The sequence below is a fragment of the Chamaea fasciata genome, unplaced genomic scaffold (genome assembly GCF_029207755.1).
Source record: "Chamaea fasciata isolate MVZ Bird 193981 ecotype frontalis unplaced genomic scaffold, bChaFas1.0.hap1 SCAF_2, whole genome shotgun sequence".
NCBI lineage: Eukaryota > Metazoa > Chordata > Aves > Passeriformes > Sylviidae > Chamaea > Chamaea fasciata.
In genome coordinates, this window is record NW_027094087.1 from 55729600 (window position 1) to 55753270 (window position 23671).

Consider the following 23671-nt stretch of genomic DNA (forward strand, 5'->3'; position numbering starts at 1 on the left):
TAGCATTCAGAGGTGCATCTCTGTTTTTGAACAGTAAAAACCTGCATTGCATTCCTGCAGGCTAAATGGACAGTTACCTTCATTGCTCCAATGTATTGTGACTAGTTCCATTTGGATTAGTTATTTTTTTAAACTCTAATAGGTTCATCACATACAGGTTACTTGCTTTTGTGGGATGTTGTGGCCCTTTTCATTTCTCCTATTTTTCTGACCCTGTAGCAGACATCTCTTGATGTCTGTAGCCCTCCCTTAATAGCCTGAACTCACCTAGGAGTACGAAAAGGAGAAGAAATTCTCCAATTAGTAGTGAGACACAGGAAATATTCAAGCAGCCTGTCCAGATAAGGCAGTTGAACCTCAGCTTGATCTGGGTCAGAACCCACATTTCAGTGGGGAAATACACAGGCCTCATGTCCCCACTTGTACAGCAGCACTCACATGTTTTTTGAGAGCTGGAATAGACAATGAGCAGCTCCCGAACCACTGTAGAAACTTGAGTGCATCCCAGATGGTCTCTATTCCTGTTCTCAGGGAGCTGAAGGGTAGGCAGTTATAAACTGAAAGAGGGTGGGTTTTGATTGCATATAAGGGAGAAATATTTTAGGATGAGAGTAGTGAGACAATTGCACAAGTTGTGCTAAATAATCTTTAGAGGTCCATTCCAACACACACTATTTAATTTTGACTTGAGATTTTTTTGGGGGGTGGAGAAGGGGTGATGTTTCTATTTGCTTGGCCTTTTTTTTTTTCCCAATCCTTTCTTATATTATAGCTTGTTGGCTCTTACAAAAATGAAAACTAAAAACAGTACTTAATCCTCTTATTTGCCCATTGGACTCATCACTGCAATTTCTTGAGGGTAAATTTTGTCATGGAAGGATGATTACATGCTTTTCAGAACAATTTAATTTAATGTAACAATACTGTAACTCTTGCTAAATCTTGCAGAGAGATTCTGTAAAATACCCAAATTAAGCACAGTGACCAATCCATGTCTGTATTTGAACAGTAGCTGACTGTACTTTATTTTGAATAATGTGTTTGTACTACTTTAAAATTAGTAAAATTGTCTGAGATGAAGGTAGATTTGTCCTACCAAAGATAAAACATTTTTATTGCTAATGAAATATTGTGACATTCTGCCTAACTGCTGGTATAATTTCACAAATGTGCTGAATCATGTTATCATAGGGAACAGGGGGCTCTTTATCTGTGGAAGGTCTAGTCAAGAGGTGCATAGTATTAAATGGAGTTAATACTCAATTTCATATCATTTGGAGTTTAACCATACTGTTGTTGTAGGTGGGCAAAAAGGAATTCTGTGATACCAAGCCTGAAATCATTTAATCAGAAATGTAAATCAGTTATGTGGTTCAGTTACCAAATGTTGATAGAACCAGCTATAGTGGATTGTTGTTTTTTAATTACAGCTGCTCTGTAATGTTGTTGTGTTACCGGGTTCCAAGAAAGAAAATAGCATGGTATGGCAGTTTACTATGCCAAATGACCACTGCTCCTGCCAAATATAAACACTATCAGGATTGGGTTCTTCTAAAGGATGATAGCCACATCCCTAATTAATGAATGCCACCTTTCCCTATATGTATTTATGTTCAGATAATTTATTTAAATAATGTCCTTACTACATGCTTTATAGCCTTCTGCCTTTTGCTACACAAGTTTTAGCTTATATTGCAGACTGTGCAAGTCATTTGGCAAATGTAATTTCCATCCCTGCATACTAATCGATTTCTTCACAAACACCTGCTATCAGTTATGATAATAAAAATGCCATTCTAAATTGAAAGGGGGCCAAATGGAGCTTCCTAAGGAAATGACTTAAGTGTCTTTCAATGCCTTTAATGTAGTAATGTTCTTGTAGTGCCAACACTTTTTTTCAGCATTTGCATTTTATATAATTTTTTCTATTGCATCATTTTTCTGTCTAAATGGTTCCTCATAACTGTTACTGTGAAGTAGTTCATAGCAAGGCTGGAGAGAAATTTCTGTGTTTCCTCTCTAATGGGACTAAATCCAGCAACTTTACATTGGGAAAATTTCTTAGCACAGACCTGACTGGAACATCTGGCCACTGTGCAAGTATAAATACTAAATGGCTGTATCAGTTCCTATAACATCACTGGGAAAATGTTGTAAAGTTGGTGAGTGCCTTGCCCTTGGACTGCATGCCAGTTTCTTCCTAAAATATAAGCCTAAATTTAGCAGCCAGATTGCAAGTAGCATTTGAATTATCCAGGGTCACTTTATGGCTTCTTCCATCCCAGGAAATAACCTCACAGCAACAATCCTTGCCAGAACCTAATCATGTTCAGCTCTGCTGGGTCTTGTCTCAGCTCTGCAAGTCTCACTGGTGTTCAGCTGTATTGTCATCTCTCCAGACAATGTCCTCTGTGTTATTTGAAAAGAAACAATCCATTTCACTGATTTTTTTTCACATTTTCATTTTCTCTTAGCTCTAGCTGCCCAAGCATATGCGCTAAAGGAAGAGAACGATAGTCTCCGATGGCAGCTGGATGCTTATAGGAACGAAGTGGAGCTCCTGAAGCAGGAGAAAGGACAGCTCTTTCGAGCAGAGGAAAGCCTTACAAAGGACCAGCAGCTGCAGTTCCTACAGCAGACAATGCAAGGCATGCAGCAGGTATTGCTAAGGAAGAAAAGAACAGATCTTCTATTTTAGGAAAAGTGGTACCATGGGGCTCTTCTGTACTCAGACTATTCATTAAGGTCCTGATTTATTTTCAGAAAATCACGGGGACTTTAGGTGGGGGAAAAGGGAGGAGAATTTGGGGATGTATTTAGGCATAGTCATTTTAGGAATTTATAAACTGCAAACCCATTGATCATTCAAGAAAACTCCTTGTGCATTTGCTAGTGGTGAGCAAATTGCTCTGTTCCCCTTCTCACTTAATCCAGCTGGTCTTGGTACTGCACAAAGATTTTTAAAAAATTGTCTAATGTATCATAGTCAATGTTCTGTGGTGTCTTCATTTGCATTCATCTGCATACTTTTTCTGCTATTGCTTGAGAATGACTGAGACATCAGTGTGTCCAGACTACCCTCCTTAACTTGCAAATCGTTAGCAACATCAGTGCTATTTCCTGAGCTATTATCATTTATGCTGACCCATGGATGTAACCTTTTCATTCAGACAGTTTTTAAGTGGTTTAGTGCAGCAAGAAAAGCTTTTTCTCAAAAACAAGTCAACAAGAAACTGTACTATGTCCCTGCAGGGGCAAAGGGTGTCAGTTTATCATAATTATTATCCCTTATTTGTTACTGTGCTCCTGACACCGTGCTGGGTGAGTCTTGGCACATCCAGACTGCTCCCACTGCCTTGTCTGACATGTCCACTGATACACGAGCAGCCCTCATACATCCTGCATGTGAGCAGCATCTTCCCTGTCCAGGCACTTGTGTTCAGCTGCTACGTGACAGAACATGAGGGCAGTGGCTCACCACAGTGCTGGGTTGTGTTCCCAGCTGGAGTGGAGCTTCTCAGCCTGGCACTGCAGAGGTTAATTTTGCTTCCTTCATCTGTAGCATCACACACTCTCCTCTGTCACCCCCAGTTATTAGATTCTAGAAGGGGACAAGCTGTACCCACTTCCAGACTCCACCAAGCTGCATTTGTATGGCAAAAAACAGGAGATACTCATTTACATATTAGCTGCACCGTTGGGTTGGGATTTGCATGGCTGAACTGGTACCCATGAAATCCAGCAAGTCTACAAATCCCAACTAACACCCAATAACAGAGCACAGGGCAACCCTACACACACCCTATTGATATCAACACAAGCCACTCTAAACCTGCAAAGTTTTACAAAATCAGGGTGATTTATTGTATGGTGGAATAAGTCTGACCAAAATACTTTAAAAGTTGAAAATAAGTAATTGATAATTCAAGAATAAAATCTTTCCCAGACTTCAGAATTAAGTCATTACTCAGAAATACTTGAGGTTTCTGTATACTTTAGATAAGCTTAAGGTCTGTTCATGATCTTATCCTTATATAAATGGATACTTAAATATCACTGGTTTTAATAATTTTAACACCATATGTAAAGATTGTGCTATATTTCATCCTGGTGCTAATTCTCCATTAAAAATAGTGAAAAGCAGGCATAAAATACTACTAAATAAAAATTCTGGAGCCCTAGCACCCATTTGGCATTATTATAATTTTCTGTCTGGGGTCTGGTTGAAGTATAATCAAGTCTGTAGAATATAAATAGATTTTTATTGAACTTCAAGCAAATGTTAATAATGCAAATCAATAACACAGAGTGACTGACTTATCTCTCTGTTCAGCTGGCCATGGACACTGTAGTCCTTATTCCTCTGGGAGTTTCTGTGTTAGTGACAGTTTTGCTGTGAGTTTCTCAATTTTTCTAGTTTGCCATCTCAGGGTCAGACCTACTTGCTCCCAATGGGATATAATTAGAGATGGCCCAAGGAGCTGGAGAAGACACTGCAGATAATCCAGTCTGACAATATGCTGAGGAGAGCAGCAACACAGAAGCACGGGAGGTGAAGTTCAGAATATTTGGTGGGAAATTATCAGTCAGTTAATCAGCTGGATGATGGTTTTGGATTTCAGTAATTAGCCATAGTCATGACATCCCATAACCTTTGTGATTTTCATGCAGTTAATGCATGAATATGTAGAAATAAACCTTTGATTTAGGTAGACTTAGTTTTATCTCAGTTTGGTTTTGTAAATTTTGAGAGATGACAACCTTAGTTGAAATCCTTCAGAGTAGCAGATGCTCAGCATCTATGGAAATCAGTCTCACTATGAAATATTAAATATATACCCAGGACCTGAGTATAAATAATTTAACAAGAAGACCTGTATTCCCTTTTATCCTTTTGTATATATTAAAATTAATTTCAGACAAGGTAAACTGAATGCCACAGAATTCCTGAACCCTTCATATATGTCAGCATTAAAAAACATATTTCTCCTTCTTCTTTTCTCTTCATTCTCCCTCACTTTTTCATGCACTTCTTCTTCTAAGTCTAACTCTGAAAACTAGAGAACAAGTTATTTGAGCTTCGGCCTGAAAAGCAGATTTATCTGAGAAAAAATTGGATGCATTTTCAGAATCAAGACATTTTTTGTAAAAATATTTGGTGCCAAACAATAGCAAATAACACAACACCAATGTATTTTTAATGTACTTCTACCATCTGGATGTTTTTCAGTATTCTTCCCTGTATTTGCAGGACTGATGAAATGAATGTTTCTCTCCCATCACTCCCACTGATCCAAAGTAGCATCAGGAAAATCACACAGATGTTTGTTTATGAAGTGTACCTTATGGGCAGTAGTAGCAACCTCCTTATTTGCTGTGTCTAAAAAAAGAAAATCCTTTGGACTAATGACATTGAACTTATGGGGGTTTTAGTCAACTTCCTACATAAAACTATGTCACAGTTTAATTTCATACCCACTGTGAGATCTCAAACAAATGGAAATAATGTCTTGTATCCATGGTAACAAATGAGACACTTTACCTGATTTTGAGATGGAAATTGAATTTACTTGTCACTGCTGCATAGGTGGTATTGCCTTCAATTTATTTCTATATGAGAACACACATACCAAGAAGATCACTTTTTGAATGGCTCTTTTTCCAGCAGTGTTTGGTATGCTCTAAAAAAGACTGTGATCACAAGAAAGGATGTTTTAGTTGTAACTATTTTTGCAACACTTCACAGCACAGCTGTAAGAATTTTTTTTAATCTTGCCTCTCTGTCTGAGATATTTCACCAGATACATGACTATAGGTAATGCAGAAAATATCACCTAGTAGTGTTGCTTAGTGCTTGAAATTATAAGGCTCAATTTTCCATGAGTATATAATTTCTCCAAATTTTAACCATTTAGTTTAGCATATTCCATGTGGAATAGCAAGCAGAATTCTTTTGAAAAAAATCCTCAACAAAATCTTTCAGCCATTCCAAGAAGCATGGAAAATACACTTTTATTGTATATTGTCCATCAAATATAATTCTTGAAGAACTGTGCTTGCCACCTTTATGCTTTGAAGCAAAGGCTCAGAATTTGACAGTGAGTCTCTACTGAATTAATGATGTGTTCCAGATCCTTTATACAATCTGTCTGAAACTGATAGTGTTAGCAAGCCTTTTAAAAAATGTCAGTTTGCCACATAGGAGATGACACTCATTAGCATGTGTTTCAGTAAATTTTAGATTTTTACTGGTCACCCAGGGCTGTTCATGAAGCACTTCCACAGCACAGCCACCAGTGCAATGTTTTAAGCCTCAAGTTATTCCTGAGTCTACAAAGCACGTCTTGTCAAATGTGGCTCTAATTTAACAAGTTAGCTCCACCTATTTTGTCAGGCTTGACTGGCCAAGGCATGGGGCCATGCTTGTGTAGCTGTGCTGATTCCTGAACTGATATATTTGCCAATAGGTTGGTAATTTTGCATGGTGCTTCATCGCATCATGTGAATGTAGGATAATGTTCTTTCCCCTCATAACTGCCTGAGCATGATGGGCTGAATTTAGCTCCTGCAGGCAAAGGTGTTATCCACAAATTCCCATTTAACTCATGCTTCCATCTATGTTATTTCCAGGAAAGGTATACAAGTGCCTGCAGTTCTGCTATTGCCCATGCTGGGGTGTGTCTGAGACATCTCAGAGGCACCTTATTGCCCCCATCATTGCCTAAGGGGCCTGATTCACTGGCTGGGCTTGGGATCATACTCCTAACACACAGTGACAGCACAGGCTCCCCTTTGCTGGCAGGAGTGCATTAAAACCCAGCCACGGGGTTATTGCAGCAGCAGGGATGTGCCGCAGTGCCTCTCTTAAAATTAGTGCTCAAGCTGGAAAGACAGAAAAAAGGTAACAGTCACGTGTGGTGGGTGTAGGGCTGACGTAAAGGCTAACACACTGCTGTGAATGCCACCAACTCAGCTCAGCACGTCTCAGCAGGAGACTGAACATATTCTGGCCCTGCTGATGATCCACATGGGTGTCACTGATGCAGTATGATAGAAGTCCACTTTTGTCTTCTTTTTCTCCCCAGACAATACCAATTTAATGTGAATTGCAATGCAGATTGTGAACCTGAACACTCAGAAGCCAGGAGCTGCCAGAGCCACTGACTGTGCTTTGTATACCTCAGAGACCCTTCCTTCCCCATCTGGTGCCGCAGGCAGAAAGTACACAGTTAATCATCACCTGTTCAATACCTTCCTGTCCTTGCTGTTCAATATGCAGCTCAGGGTCTTTCTACAAAGGCCACATTGCTCCTGACATTTCCTACCTACCGTGGACTTTCTTTCATAGTTTACTTATAATTTAATGTGTAAAATAAATAGCACATGCATCTGAGACTGATACACCTTTTAAAAAGTGCTCTGATATGCCATGTGGGCTAGCAATCATAAAATTACAGAATCGTTTAGGTTGTAAAGGACCTTTAAGATCATCGAATCCAACAATTAACCCAGTATTGCCCAGTCCACCACTAAGCCACGTCGCTAAACGCAGCATCTACACATCTTTTAAATACTCCCAGGGATGGTGACTCCGTTGCTTCCCTGGGCATCCTGTTCCAAAGCTTGACAACCCTTTTGGTGGAGAATTTTTTCTAATAGCCAGCCCTAAACCTCATTTCAGGCTTTCAGTGTTCTGTCTGTGATATGCCTCACTTTTGTGCTTGGGAGGGTAGCAATTGCTGTTGGAATGCATTGCAGCTTCCTCTTTACACTCCTTGCTCCCTCAAAAGAGCATGGTCAGGGTACATATTTGGTGATGCAGACTGTGGGGAGCATGCATTTTCCACAGTACCATCACTGGGAGACAAATTACAACACTTTTGTCTAATTGAGGTGTCACAGGAGGCATCTATCAGCTTTTTCAGCAAGACCATGTACCTCTAAAATATTGTAAATCTTCTGAGTAGAAAATCCAAAGGTAACTAGTGTTGTCCTCACTATGCTGCCTTTGAAATTAATTGGATTCTACCATTCCCAGCTGTTAGAGCAGAGCCAATCAATTTTCAGATGGAGCTAGCAGAATTTTTTTCTACAAGCAAAGATGGCACTGCCCGGGTCTTTCCTTCCCTTTTATTCATAGCTTTTTCTCATGCAAGTAGAAGAAGTTAATATTCCCATGGTCCACACTCTTTCAGTCGGAGCAGGGACAAAAAGAACATTTCTGTGCAGGAGGTTGCAACAGACAGTAGGGTAGGGCATCTTGAGGCTTTTTTTCCTGATCAGTCTTTTAACCAATCTACCACCTATAAAGTTCCAATAAGCCTCAGCTGGCATTGAGGTCTGCAGGTCTCAGATCCTTCACACGTGTTGTTAACTGTCACAGCCATTCCTTTCTATCACATACAAACATTCTAAAATGTCAGAAGCCACAGACAAAGATGCTGGTGGCTGAAAACTGCTGAATCTGGTGCTGTGTAAGTGCCATGGCCATTATTACAATGATATACCTTTAAATATACAGGTTCTAGTAGCAGTTTAGTGCTGAAATTAAGATCATTGTTGAATAGATGGAGCATGTTATGGCTGTATTTATTAATATAGCCTAAGTGCAGAAGAGATTTGTAGCCTTTTTTTTATTCCATCTACCTCTTGCTCACCAAACATCTATCCAGCATACAACCCAACCAATGTACTTACGCACAACTATAAATTGATTCTTCTCCAAAGCAGCATTAAAGAACAATAAATATAAGAGACTTTTAAAAAATCCTTTTATTTGCATTTTACCTGGTAAATAAACAGACCAGAATAATAATGTTGGAAATGTTTTTAATTGCTACTCTTGCAGTATGAATTCCAGTTAGATTTTTTTTTTCTGCAGAAGTGTCACTGGAGTTGTAAGGGCAGTACCAATAACCCTATAGGAAATGGATACAAGTTAAGTGTGAGGGACTGGACCCAACATACAAATCTTCACTTCCATGCCTCATTCCTTCTCTCACCCAGTGGCTGATATTAGAGAAGAGGTTAAGAAATATGTGATCTCCCAGGAGAGAGAGAAGTGTTCCCACAAGTGTTGTCTTGGTTGTCTTGTGCTTTTCAGGGCTCTGTACAGTCCAATCTATGTTTAAACTTCCAGAAAAGCCCTATTCTTTTAATTATATTTTAAAAAAAGGAGAAGCTGGCAATTAAGTGCTATTTATTTACCAGATCTCAGACAAGCCAAATGGGTCCTCTTCTCTGTTTAACAACCTTTCTTTATTGAAAGTAGTGTTTGATTTCCCACTTCTGCAACCACCACTTCAATAATATTGGGGGAATGTAAATAAGGACCCACAGATACTTTAAGCACCATATTCCTGACAGCTGTTCTAGTGCTAAGATGGAGGACAGCAGCATCTTTTTTCCTGCTAGTGCTGGTAAAGCTAGACTGAGATTGGCAGCAAGAATAAACCCTTCATAGAGAAATAACTGGGTTGCACACATTTTATTTACAATGTGAAATAAATTAACTACTATCTTCATTAACATGCTTGTGTAGTCTAGTGGTGGTAAAGGACAAATCTTATAAGTTTTACAGTCCAGTGATCTTACATGAATTTTTTAAAAGATCCTAAATACTACCATTGGCTTGCTGATTAGAATTTCCAAATGTGTTTGATGCTATCAGTGCAAAGAACTCTGTTTCCATTACTAGGAATTGTGTTTCGGTGGAAATTACACTGGGTAAATTGATTCTCTTCCATAATATCATTCTTCTAATTAAATTTTTATTCCCCATCAAAATAAATAGAATATTTTTTCTTGAATAGGAAATCAAAATTTAAAAGATTTGTTTTGGTTTGTTGAGAAAAGGCATGCTGTATCATGCTCATTTTCAGTCCTATGAAAGAAGAGATGGCATCACGCTGCTCAAGTGCCATTAACTGGTGAGGAGCTATCCACAATGGACAGCACAGGTGAAAGGCTGGAGAAGATGATGTCGTTATGACCCGATGATCATATCTTCCTTTGACTGTGCATCCTGCAAGATGCCAACTTTTTGTCTTGTAGGACAGATATGAGGGCAGAGGGAACATGACGCTCATTTGGGATCAGCCTGCTTTCTTTGGTCAGCATCAGGATCTACTCACCTGCTGTCATTAAAGTCAAGGGCTGTGTGATATTCCAATCACCTCATTTAGCAAAGAAAGAAGGGAGCTTTATTGATGAAGTCCAGTGGGCTTTTGTCAAGCTTCTCCCCTTCACAGGCCACCACCAAAATGAAGGACCTTGTGTAATTTGCTGTGAAACCCAGACCCCAGAGAGGGATCCCTGATGTTATAAAGATAAGTGTCTTATTAGTAAATTTAAATTCTGAGATGAAGGATTGATTCTGTAAGGTTCCTATGGACTTGGTCTTTTGTTCATTAGCTGCAAAAGCCCACAGCTGACTGAAGACAACTTGTCTTTCTTGAGGAGTAAGAGGTACATTTGAAAATTACTTGGCAGAGGAAAGCTGTAGACTGTCTCTTAAACCATTCACTGTACCATCCACGTTCTCCTTTCCTCTTTTGCCCAGCCCATAACACTGCCTTTTGTAGCTGTTGTGGCTGAATTGGTAAGCCTCGCAGAAACAAAACAAAACAAAACAAAACAAAACAAAACAAAACAAAACAAAAACCCCACACACACACAAAAAAATTGAGAGCTAATTCTCTGACATCTATCAGCTATTCTCTAGAATCCTAGAAAAACTGAAGTCAGAAGGTACATCTGAAGGTCATGTATACCCTGCTCAAAACAGGGGCATCTCTGGAGTCATCTCAGTTTTGTTCAAGACCTAGTCCAGTTATGGTCTCAGTACCCCCAAGGAAGGAGAGTCCACAGCTTCTCTGAGCTCTTGCTCAAGAGGTTGGCCACCCCCACTGTGGAATATTTTCCTGATGTGTAATAAAAATGTTTCTTGCTGTCTATTTCTCCTCAACCCTTACTCAAGAAAAGCCTGACTCCACCTCCTCTGTAACTTCCCTCTAGGTAGTTTCAGTGTGTATGTGTCCATCTGTCTGTTTCTCTTTTGGTTTGTTTCTTAGGAAACAGGCCTGCAACTACTCTGAGCACTGTAGAGCTGTAGGACCTCTGGAGTCTGTCTAATAACAGGGGAAGGGAAGCATGGCAAACACCTCCCTAAGGAAGCAGCTGAACAGATTTGTTCTTTAGTGCCACCACACACATTCCCCTATCATGTGTGTGCAGCTCCCTGGCCCCCTCTGAGGTGGTTAACCTGCCGAGCAAACCTGTTCAGCATGGTCTTTGCCTCTGGGCAGAGAGCCAGGAAGACTCACTTTGCAGGTGAATGCCCGTCAAGCAGGAGCTGGGCTGTTCATCCACATGCAGCTCTTCACCAGTCCTCATTCATCATTGCAAACCCCATGGTCCAACGAAATAATGCCACCCATACAGCCAGGGTCACAGCCAGTCCCTGAGAGCTGGCAGGGATGAGAAACATTGCACTATTACACTGTGTTTCTTTTTAATCCCTTAAAAAACCCAAACCCACAGCCATACTCTTTATTTTAATAATGCCTTGCTGCAACATGGCTAACTTCCTTGAGGGCTCATTTCTAAAGCTTCTTTGACTTGTCTTTCACATTCTCCTGTTTCCTTGGTGATTTGTCAGGCCTCATCAGCGTCTTGTTACTAATGCATATTTGCTCAGCTGGGAAGTCACTTTCTCATTATTCAAGCCTGCCATGTGCTGGCCATTTGTGATATGAAATCTTGTCTGTCTTGCAAAAAAACCCAAACCAAACCAAACCAAAACAAAAAAACTCTTCCAGACAATCCATGGGAGTACTGGGAGAGGTATTTGTATTTTTACTTTGAAAATGTTTAATTTCATTTTAATTAATTTTTTCTTTTCCTCCTACCTAAGGAAGATTCTGAAAGGATTTCTGAAAGGAAATCCTTCCCCTCTGTGTTTGTAAACAGCTCCTAAGAATTTCAAAACACTCATTTCCTTGAAATTTTTATCATTTTCTATTTGGCTCTTAACTTCTTTTTCTTTATGCAAAACAAAGTTAGAAAAGATGGAACAAGGTTTTACTTGGAGAAAAAGAGAAAATATAATAACACATCAGAAATTGCTATCATAAGTGAGTGCTTTAATTTTCCAATGAACTCTGCAGTCATTTGATTGTCTGTGGTTTCATACTTTTCAGATCACTGATTCTTTTGTAGTTTCAGGGAAAGGACTTCACTTTTGCACAAGTGAGTTCTTCTTCCCAAGGTTACTGTTTTATATGCATGCCTTGGTTTCTTTTGGACTGAAAAAAGTGGGATTTGTTGAGATATAGCCTGCCTATTTGAGATACATAAGTTCCACCTTCTTTTTAGGCATCTAATGATTCCATTTTTCCTATATGGGGATATATTTCCTATAGGTAGTAAGTGGAGAGTAATATGTTTCTCCTACACATTATAAGAGCAGTAGAATCCAGTTTGCCTAAGTTCCCTGGTTGTTGAAGATGACCATTCAACTGAGTTGGCTCAGTTAAGCTATGTAAGAAGATCTCTGTTTGACTGATACACTAATTTCAGAGACTCCATAGATGTGAGAGTCTGTGCCTCCTTCCTGTGGCTGAACAGGTTGGGTTTGCTGAAACTGCCTGCATAGCCTGTGATCAATGTCAGTGCTCCCACACCAGAGGTGTTCTTCTGTCTGCTCCTCCTTACTGTCCTTTCTTTAAGATCTTTGCAACCTTTTCATACTTCATTTCAACCAGCTGTAGAGAAAATCATAAACAGAATAGCAGGGGCAGGACCATTCAGCAGTATAACTGCTAAACTTTTGGCAAATGCTGGTTTTCCTTTTCCATTATTCTGTCAGCCTTACAGCACCCTAGGTACAGCCTCAGGCCCTGCGGTCACTTCTGATCTGCCTCCCTTTTCTTTACATGCAAAATTGTTAGTTTCATGCTGGAAATCATGCTTTCCTTTGGGATCCTTGTCTGTCCAAGTAGGTTTGGCATGCGACCACACTTCTAGGTATGTCCATATTTTATACTCAAATCCACACTGCCTTTTGGGGAGCAATGAAGAGCTGTGGGCAGGGAGGAGGAGAGGCAAGAGAAGGAGTATTTCATGGCTGCACAGTGCTGCACAACAGCAAGCTATTAGTTTCCCTTTAGGACTTCTCACATATTCCGAGGCAGTGTGTGCTGCTCAGTTGTTAGCATTCTTGGCCACACTGGCACTGCATTGTACACAGCCTGAGTAATTCAGCTGGCTTCAATAATGCCATCTATATTTAATGTTTCAGAAGCCGCAAAGATTGGTTTAAGATGGTAATTTTCTCTCTGCGCTTTTGAGATCTGTGCAATATGGGTGGTACTGAACTGTCTCTGGCAGGGATTCAGCCAGGAGTGGGAATGTGTGGAAAAAAAGAAGTCAAAATAAAACACACACCCTCTTTTGCCCCACATAATGAAATTAGCTACCCACTTATTATGCACAGGGAGGATTTGGTCCTTGTGAATGAAGGAAGCTTAACATGGAATAGTGATATCTACCATTTCTACACAGACCAGTTCCAGATTTGCCACTGGAAGCAATGTCTTGCGTTTTTTGGGGGTGGTCTAAAATGTTGATAGATCTCTGGACAGACAACCAGGAGGTTAATTCTTTTTGGCTTTTCCATCTCCTCTTTGGAAATACCAGTAAGAGGATATTAGTGATGTCTGCCAGTCTGATCTGATCCTACTACACAGCTCCAGCTCCTAGGGTCAAGCTGGCGGCCCATGGTGACAAACGCTTTTGGTTGCACGTAGACCAGTTGAGCTTCCAGGCTGCTACTGGTGGAGCTCTGCAGATGTCTCTCTTCATGATCATCAGAGCTGTGATGAGCTCTGTGATGTGCTTTTCCTCTTTCTGATACTTGCATTTTGGGAAAAGGGAAAAGACACTTGCATAACATGCAGGGCAACCTCGCAGACCCAAAGAATTGCACACTGGGGGCATGGAATAAACCAGAAATATGATCCAGGTATTTCCTGGCTGTATAGCTATGAAATCAGTTATTTGCCTCATAAAACTGGGGAACTTCTGTCTGAGTGCTGTGTCACAAAGCTGAGAATATCAGGGCTTAAAAGGAATGGCCAAAGATGTGAGACAGGATTGAAAGAACAGACACTTGTGTAGCTGTGGTGACCATTGGTGTAGGTCAGTTTCCTACAAAGGGAAACTGGCAGAAAGGCTGTGTGAGATGGCAAAGTAGGTGGAACAGTATCAGACAGCATAATCATTAAACCAAAGAATATTTTTTTTTTACTTTTGATTGATTGTGGTATAAAATTGCAAGAAATTTGAAGGGCAGAAGAAATATCTATAGGATCAATTTTTAATAAGCAGATGTATGTATGAAAAACCAAGTCATTCTGAATAATTAATGCCTGCATCTTGGCATCATTCATTATAATCTTTATGGAAAGCCTGTCTGTTTAGAAGCAGGTATGACAGCAGTCCTTGTTATGAAACTTGTCTCATTTCTGCCAGTGTAAGATCCTTTTCCCATTTGCTTGTAACTTTGCCAAACATCACGCGTTTGTACTGAAATTTTTCAGGCTGCTCATCTATCTTAGGTTGATATTTTTTCAGTCACATTTATTTTTTTTATTATTATTTTTTATTTTTTATTTTTTTTTCAAAATGAGACTAAAAGAGAAAAATATGCTGTTTGGCAGGTATAGCTCCTTGTTACAACTTCCGGGTGGCATCATCAACCACTCAGGAAAAAGAAATATCCAAACCCAACCCATGCAAAATTAGCAGGTTCTGCAGCTTTTAGAGATAAATATGAGGGAGAGAAAAAGAAAGTTAAACCCCCAAAGGATGGCTCCAAATTTTAAATAATTTTGACATCTCTGGAGGTTGAATGGGAAGGTCCCAGTCCTGTGAATGAAAAACTTTGTGTATGACTGGAAATGGGATATTTTAGTTACAGTTACTCTGCTTTCCTGTGAAAATAGGACACATTTACTGTCTTTGGAGCCTAGGCATGCACAGTAAACCTCCAATAGTTGACAGCTTAACCACTAGGACTGCTAGAAGGTTTTATCTCATATCAAGCTCTTTATAGTTTATACTCCAATAAGAATGCATAGTCTTTTACCCCAGGAAAACTGATAATGTTGGGTATTTTCACTGGTCCAGAGCCAAGTACAAAGATGCAAAGCATCACATCTCCCTCTTTCTCTCATGCTGTCAGTGTCTTCAACAACAATTCCTCCCATGCTCGGACAGTTTTGGAAAAATCGCCTGAAATGAAAAACAGGAAAAGTCAGGGTCAAAAGAAGGGATGGATAATTAGACTAAATCACAGTGGGATATGACAGTGAGAGATGTGAAAATAAAACAGTGGAAGTTTGTGAGCTGATCCGCAATGAGTGAAACATGGCCATGGAAGGACCATGGGGGTGGGTGGGATAGAGACGGAGGTTTAAGTTCAGTTATATAAACAAATTCAACCCAAGAGTCAATCTTGGCTTTCTCTCTGTAACAGTCATTCAGTAGTGAAGGGTTTTTCAGGGGCAAGATGAACTGAAAACTCACTTGGGATCTTACAGATGTGAGTTTATGTTATTCAAAAGGATGGCCTGTAGGGTTTCCCCCAGAAGCTGGAGTAAAATTCTCTCAACCAGTATGAAGGTGGAGTCTGGCCACACTCATGAGACATAACTGCTCAGAGAAGACTCTGAAATAGGGTCAAAGGCCCCTTTCGCATGATATGTTCAGGTGTGAGGTCAAACAGGTTTCAGGGAGAGGACAGCTCACCAGCTGCTGTTAGGTGACAGTTACTTATCACACCTTAGGTGTTTCAGCTAGTGACCATTGAGAGGGCTTATGGCATCTTTCTGGTGTCTTTTGTTCTCTGCTTCTCTTCTGAGGACTGAAGTCCATTCTTTCTAAATTGCAGACATCAGCTAGAACTATCCTAGGCGAGCCTTAAAGGTATGTTATGAGTTTACATGGGGTGGCTAGATGGTCTCTTCTGTATGGGAACCTGCATGGGTATCAGCATGTGACCTATGGCATTGTACACAAATCCAGTGTATCTTCTGAAAATGTGGGAAGTAGTACCCAACAGGCAAGGTGAACACATCCCCGTTTGAGAAATGCCAAAGTTGAGTTTTCCACACAAAATCAGTGGAAGAGACCTATTTATTTCATGAAAAAATCTCGAGATTCAAAATGATCTTGTGCTGTGGTAGTGTGCAAACACATACCAGAGTGTCTCTTGAAGGTTCCCAGGGAACAGTCCAGGCAGCATGATCCATCAAAAAGCTAACCAACTCAGCTGGACTGTAGAGTGTGTGAGATATAATCAGAGATATACCCATGTGTATTTTTACTTCAGTGGCTGAATTAATCCATCATACTGATGTTCACTTACAAGAGAAATACACTACCAATAACTCCACCAGTCCCTGAAATGTTTCCAAGTCACTCTGAAAACAATCCTGACACCTTGTCCTTTGATGCCTGGGACTTCCAGTGCAGTGGAACAAGATTTTTTCTAGGTTTGCTGTCTGTAACTTACCAAGAAGATGAACACTTGCAACATCAGTTTGAGTCAGCCACCAGCCCTAAGCACAACCATAAACTCAGTTTTAGATGCAGGTACATGGCTAAATCAGTAATGCATGTTAGTGAAGCAATTAGTAGTTCAATTAGTCCTTTAAATGGAGTGTGTTTACGAGCAATACGTTGACCCAGAAAATCATAGTTTCCTTTCTTATTCACTAAGAGAAACTACATTAACTCTTTTTTTAACCTGTTTGTCTGCTCTTGCTCTTCATCAGTGTCTAACATTCTTCACATCAATACAAAAACATATAGCTATTTCAGAATTAATTAAATCTACTGACCTGCTCTTGATAGTCACAATAAATCTATGCAGAATCTAAAGCTAGCCACGACCGGGAGACATGGGGTTTCAAATATGCTCCTTCATCCCAGAATTCTCTTCATAAAAATAGATTTTGGTCATAGCTTTTTGTTTTGACAGTAGATCAGCAGTCTTCCTGGCTGATATATTGATTGTAGGGCATCAGTCTTCCTGATCTAATAAAATACTGCAGCACAACACACACACATACACACACACCAAAAAAAAAAAAAAAAAAAGCTTTTGTCTTCTTGGCAAGTCAGTCTGAAAGCTTTCCAGAATATTGCTTTGCATAGAATGAAAATGGCTGTGGGCCAATGACTAATTATATTAAAGGGCTGTGCTTTTAAATTATTTATGTACCATAGTGTTTACCCCAGTATTATTAAAACCACCACATATACTTCTACAAATAAGATTTTAGTTCAGATGAATGTGACAGTCACTCTGTGGGTGACTTACTGTACCAGGAGTTTCTACTTTAATGTAATAAATAGCTTAATGCGCATTAACAGATGCACTACTCGTGGTGCACTGCCACAGAAGGAGATGCAGATGAAAATAATTTACCTCTGGTCCATTTAGACACAGCAGATTATGCAACAATAATAAATATAGGAGCAGACTGCAAAATATTGTTTGAAAAGAGGATTTGTCAAACTGGGGATTTTAAACTGCTTTGGAACCAGACAAAGCTAACCGGAAACTTCTTTTGTTTGTGCAGCAATTGCTGAGCATACAGGAAGAATTAAATAACAAAAAATCCGAACTGGAGCAAGCAAAGGAAGAGCAAACGCATACACAAGCGATGCTTAAAGTCCTGCAGGAACAGGTGAGTGATTTTGGCAGGAGGAAAATGCTGGCTTAGGCAGGCTAAGGGGAAGGAAGGCGAAACCATTAGCACTCAAAGACTCATGGCTTCTTCTCCAACATCCATAGGAGTCTGACCACAGAATATGCTGTGAACAAGATCTAAGCTTACGTGGCCTGTCTGTCTGCTCTGGTTAGACTTACAGAGTTTGAGAAAACAGAGTGAAAAGGGACCCTTACTTAATACTATCCAATATTGAATTTCATGTCATGGGTACTATTTCCTCTTATGTATTCTACATAGATCTCAGTGATAAGTGTTTTTTTCTCTGAATTAAAAAAAAAGGTTGGGGGAGTTAAATATATCTGAGCCAAAACAGCTCTTCCTTATAAGATTAGTATTGAAAAAGCATTTTGGCATCTCCTGTGTAATTCACAAGTATGAGTATATAAAAAAGTTACAGTGGCATTATCATAATGGCATTAAAAAAGTAGTTATCAATGCACTTATTTAAGTAGTGAGAACCAAATCTCTGTAAATCTGATTATCCCACCTTCTTTGATACTAAGGTGTACTATGACACAGAGAAGTATATTTGATAGTATTGTTTTATAAGGAAAGTAAGATGGATAGCTACACAGCAAAGAGCAAGTCTGGCCCTAAATCTGTAAATCTGCAAATGAAACAATGTATTGCGTGCAAGCACAGTGTGCACAAATGTGCTTTTTCTGTGTAGACCATGTCGCTTGAACACACTGAACTTGAAAATACCCACCTGTGCTGCATAGGCACAGTCTCTGCTTTGAGACCTTATTTTAACCCTTTCTATATAAACTTTCAGCTAAAATATTTGATGGGTTCATTAAATATTTGCAGTTTAAGGTCTGTGGGATCTGAATTGCTTAGGTGGAAGAGATTCAAAATGCTGATGATTCTTATGTTCAAGATTTTTCATCATGTATGTCTGAATATGTCTGCAGACAGAACATACATTTAATGTACATATTAGGAGAAGTAAATTATGTTAATTTCAGATTTTTTTAATGTTCATTATGAAAGCTGGGACACTGTTCCACACTTAACATTTATCTTTGAACATATCTAATGACAAATATATTCTACAAACTAATAATTTAGGTTCTGGAAGCTTTTATGTTCAGATACATGTTCTTAGTACTTATGGTAAGGAGATAACCTAAATGAAAAAGCAAGACTGTAATACAGAAAATGCCATGAGGAAGAATGGATTTGGTAATGACAGAATCTTTATAGACACAGATTCCACCAGGTCTCTTGAGTTAATTGCATCTCATTTCCATTTTCACATGGCTTTTAAGGTATAACATTATAAAGTGCTTCAAAAAAAAAAAAAAAAAGAAAATGGGAATTGCATGAAGTTATTTTTATATCATTGTAGCAATTATATGCTGTAAAAACGTATAGGAAGATCTTGCAATGTGAGGCCCAGTAGGGACCACCAGGGCAGACTTCTGAATCTCTGCAGACTCTTGCTAATTGCGAATCAAATGTGCACTCATGCTAGGCAGACAGGCGAAACAGTAGCTGGAAGAAAGGCAGGATGGATCTGCATTTCTCTTGAGAATTAGCTCTGAAACACGCCTAAGGCCAAGACTGTAAGTAGCCAGAATTCTTGAAGAGTGCTAGGCAGCCAGTGTGCTCCTCCAAGAACCCTGAATGAGTTCCAAAAGTTACCAGAACAGCAGAAGCCCTAGCAGTAATGACCCCCACTTGCCAAGACTCACAGCTTTCCTTTACAAGCACCACAGCTTATCTGGGTATTTTATCCACAATGGGTACTGAAAATCATCCAACTGAGCCAAGTAAATAGAGCATTTCTTTCAAAAATAAATAACACAGGACTCCTGCCTTGACTTTATGGCTTGGTTTTGTGATAGGTTTGCTAAAAACTGCCTTTTTATTCCAAGCTGGCAAAGGGATGCTGCCCTGCCTCACTCAGGGTGTGTTTGCATGGGGAGGTGTAGCTCTGTCGAAGCATGGCTGCTCCATGCACCCACCCCGCCATATCCAGGCTGGGATGTCCTGCTGGGAGAAGTGCTGCTTGCTAGAGCACCACTTGCATTGCTGCAGTCAAAAGGCTTCTGAATCACATCTGGCACGTGGCCATCAGCTCTGCTTGTCTGAGGGATCCATGCCCACTGGTTTGAGTCAGGCCTACCCCACCACAGCATTAAATTTATCAGATACTTCTAATTCCTCATCCCTTCTCCTTCCAGGCAGGCCCCTGGTTGTTGCTGGCACTAGCTCTGTGTGTTGCCTCAGCACACTCTCCACTGTCAACATCACACTCTCCCCTGACTTGCCCTAGGGGGCAAGGCAAGTCCTGTTTTTCCAATATTGTACAATTTTCTGAGCTTCCTATTCCAGCATTTCTCAATTTACATGTGAGAGAAGAATATAATTTAAATAATAATTTTAAAAAAATGGTGAAAAAATGGATTTCACCCCTTTAACCTGTGGGAATGCAGCTGCACACTTTCTACCCTTAAGCTTTCCACCATTATCTCCACTGATTCACCTCCACCTCTTTCTGCAGAGGTCCTAGACTTGGCATGGATGCAAACACCTTCTTGCCTGAGCTCTGGCATCCTTTTCAGAAGCATGGTGTGCAATAAAAGAGATGGAGAGGCTCAAGCATCCTCTCTGCATTATATTAATTAATGAAGCAGTGCCAGGATGATAATGGAGGGAAACCACGGCTGGGCAAAAGCCTGAAAGACCAAAGTGGGCTGCAGACTGAGCCCAGTCTCCCATCAAACCCACGTGTGGCTGATGGGGATGGGGCATGTCACCAGAAGAGCATTTTTCCAGGGAGCCACAGCCACCAAGGGGTGACAGCACTTTATCAACCTGAAAAGGGAAAGGCAAAGTGTAAGCAATGAACAGCATTCCTTGATCACTCACGACACTCACGTCAGCATGCAGAGCAGTTTTACAGAACTGAGCATGCTCTCCTGACCTCATGTTTAGATGAGTAATTCAGCTGAACCCAACAGGACTGCTCATGGTGGTTGAATTTCTATAATGAAGAACTGGCAGAATCAGGAAACAGCACTTTTGGTCACACTGAAATGCATAGATACCTAATTCTGGTGCTTGACTGGAAGTAGCTATCTCAGCTCATTCCCACCAGCTATCCTCACAGTGAGGTGGTTTCACAGGATGGTTATTTTTTCAGAGTAGAGAAAACACGTAGTATTCATTGGAAATGCACCACCCTGCTGACAGTACAAATTACAGACTTCTTGAGGCTTTTGAACGATGAGCTTCAGTGAATTGAACCTGGAGACCTGATGATTTTGCAGTCCCCAGATATCCTTTGTACTAATTTATCAGCAAGTGTTGCCCTCTTCCCTCTCCATCAGGACTGGTTTAGTGGCTTGAGCAGTAGTTCCTGATTTGGTGTAGTTCACAGCCCTGCATAATAAGGTACAAACAGACCATGGCCTGCTTACCTTAATTATCATACTGGAAACTGAACAGCTGAGAGCTGGATCACACTCAGTTCACCTGTTGTTGCCATGCAGCAAAAATGTGATGGAGGTAACCAATCTCCCTAGGATGGTAGTCCACCAACACTTCTGAGTCAGACCCTAATCAATGCATATTAGTGTTGTTGCCAATCAGAGCCATGACTATAGAGTCAACAGTTGCATCAAACCCAGCTTCTTTGGCAAAAGAGAGAATTCTAAGGAAAACTGTGTTTATTGTTCCCCATCCCTCCCTTCTCCCTCCATCCCCCTCCTCCACATGATATCGTGAATTAAATTACAATAAAACCATTACTCTTCTGAGCTCAACCTAAAGAGCAAATAATTCTTTGAGTTTCATTGAAGTGTACAAACTTCCATGGCTTATAGGCTCAGAAGAACTGCAGTGTCTCCTCTTTGCTCTGTTTGCTCAATCACAGGATGAACGACAGCATAGTTCACCATGGCTCAAGATGTGAGCTAAGACTTTCCTTATATCTCCTGAGAGTGATCTTTGCAATTCCCAATACAATCTTGTATTTTCCCCTAAAAGCTAATTCATGAGGGAAAAAAACGCCTGTTTTGTTCAGGTCATATATTTGCAGTGTCTCCTCGGTTCTTCCTGCCAATGGTTAAATAAAAGAGCTGTTTTTCACTTTCCCTCCTTTTCCATCATACCCAGGAGCCATGTCAGTTATTTAGGTACGTTGTCGGGAAGACATTGTATAGCAGCACTTTGGCATCTTACCTCAAAATATATCATTCAAAAGTAATCATTGGCAAAACACTATTTAGCTAGTGGCAACTTTCAAATATTGTAAAGTTTAAATTAATAGCAACAACAATGGGAAAATAAATTGTTTATTATTCTTGAGAGAGAAATCTGTGCACCTTTTATGCCTTGAAACTACTTTCTAATCTTATTATTTAAAAAATAATGACCCAGTCCTATTATTTTTATTTTTTTTTATTTTTTTTGCCAACCTATCAAGCCTTAAGTATGTTGGTTTCAAAACAGTTTGAGCAAAAACTCATTAGAATTATATGCTCCATCTGTTTTTCTCATTGGAAGCTTTATAAAATGTTCCTTCAAATAAATCAAAGATAACTGTGTGAAATACTGAAGTAATGTGCTTGTTTTTTTCTGTTTTCTTTTGGTTTTTTTTTTCACTCTTTGCAGTTAAAAAGCGCCAAGGAATTAGCAGAAATCAATGGGCACGATGAATCTCAAGCAAATGTAGGTACATTTATCTATGTATAGATTTAGTACATGTACGTGTATGGTCTCAAATTTACTATGTATGTCTTAAAGCTGATAGAAAGGCTGAAAGACTTGCACACCAGGTTTGAAGTGTCTAGTTTTTTTTATTGAAGCCACAGGTTCAAATCCCAGCAAACTTCATTCAAGGTAAATAAATTAGGTTCCATGCAATTTACTTTGTAGGATTTATTTGGATGAGACTTTAACAACCAGTGTCCTACTTGCTCTATGTGGGTGTTAAAGATACCATGGAAACGACTGCAAAAGAAATGCTTTTCCTTAGTGTCCTGTCCAGGATTATTCAAGCTACAAAGTTATGTCATTTGTCTCTGTGACTGCTGCCTTGCAGCTGAGCAAGCCTGGCCATATTTCAGTTCCAAGTGAAGTGGTTTGTATATGTGTATAATTTTGAAACAGTTAATACTCACAAGAGGACTAAATTAATTCATTGAATCATTATTTTGTCCAAAAAACATTAAAGGATTCCTTAGGTCGTGTTTTTTAAAACCTGCTGCCAAAGAAAAAACAAACAAAAAAAAACTTTCTTCTGTTATTCCCTTAATGATTGCTGTCAAAACAGCAATTTCCGTAAAGGGAGAAGAGGAAAAAAAAGGAAAGTTTCCTGCTATGTTTATTGTCCAAACCATGCAGTCTTGTGCTTTGTCATAAACAGATGAATATTAAAACCGATTATATACTATATCTTCCTCCTGGCCAAGTGAACTAGCAACAGTTCAAATAATTATATATATTTTAACATCTATTTTAGTCCATGTGTTGTCTAATGGCTCAGTCAGGAAAACAGCTTTATTTTAAAACTGAATGGAAGGCTCAAATTTTGTGAACTGCTTTTTTGATAAGGAAATGTTGTCCTCGTTTTTTTAATCCTTTCCTAAATCTCATTCATTGTGATCCGTTTCTGCAGTGAAGTCGATAGAGCCTCATAGCTCTCAGCGTTTGGACAGGAGACATTCAATATTGTCTGATAGCTCCAACAAATCTGCAGCTGCAGTCTGTCTGCACAGCATCCCATTGCTCCTTTGAAAGATTCTGTTTACAAACCAGAAATACATTTATCCAACTATGATCTTGCAATATTCACATATGCTAGCTTAAAACTGGTCATTGTACATTAGCTGGTTGGAGGTTTCCCAAAGGAAATCGTA

General features: G+C 39.7%; 1 protein-coding gene across 7 annotated transcripts in view; it reads left to right on the forward strand.

Annotated features, from left to right (window-relative positions):
- Positions 1-23671, forward strand: part of ENOX1 (ecto-NOX disulfide-thiol exchanger 1) — a 309445-nt gene that overhangs the window by 263644 nt on the left and 22130 nt on the right. For 6 of the 7 annotated variants that reach the window (XM_066176215.1, XM_066176214.1, XM_066176217.1 and 3 more), the window contains 3 exons: positions 2475-2659; positions 17649-17756; positions 22425-22481. In XM_066176215.1, the coding sequence (XP_066032312.1) occupies positions 2475-2659; positions 17649-17756; positions 22425-22481 (350 nt within the window). The remainder of the gene's footprint in view (positions 1-2474; positions 2660-17648; positions 17757-22424; positions 22482-23671) is intronic. The other variant, XM_066176219.1, reaches the window with a different exon arrangement.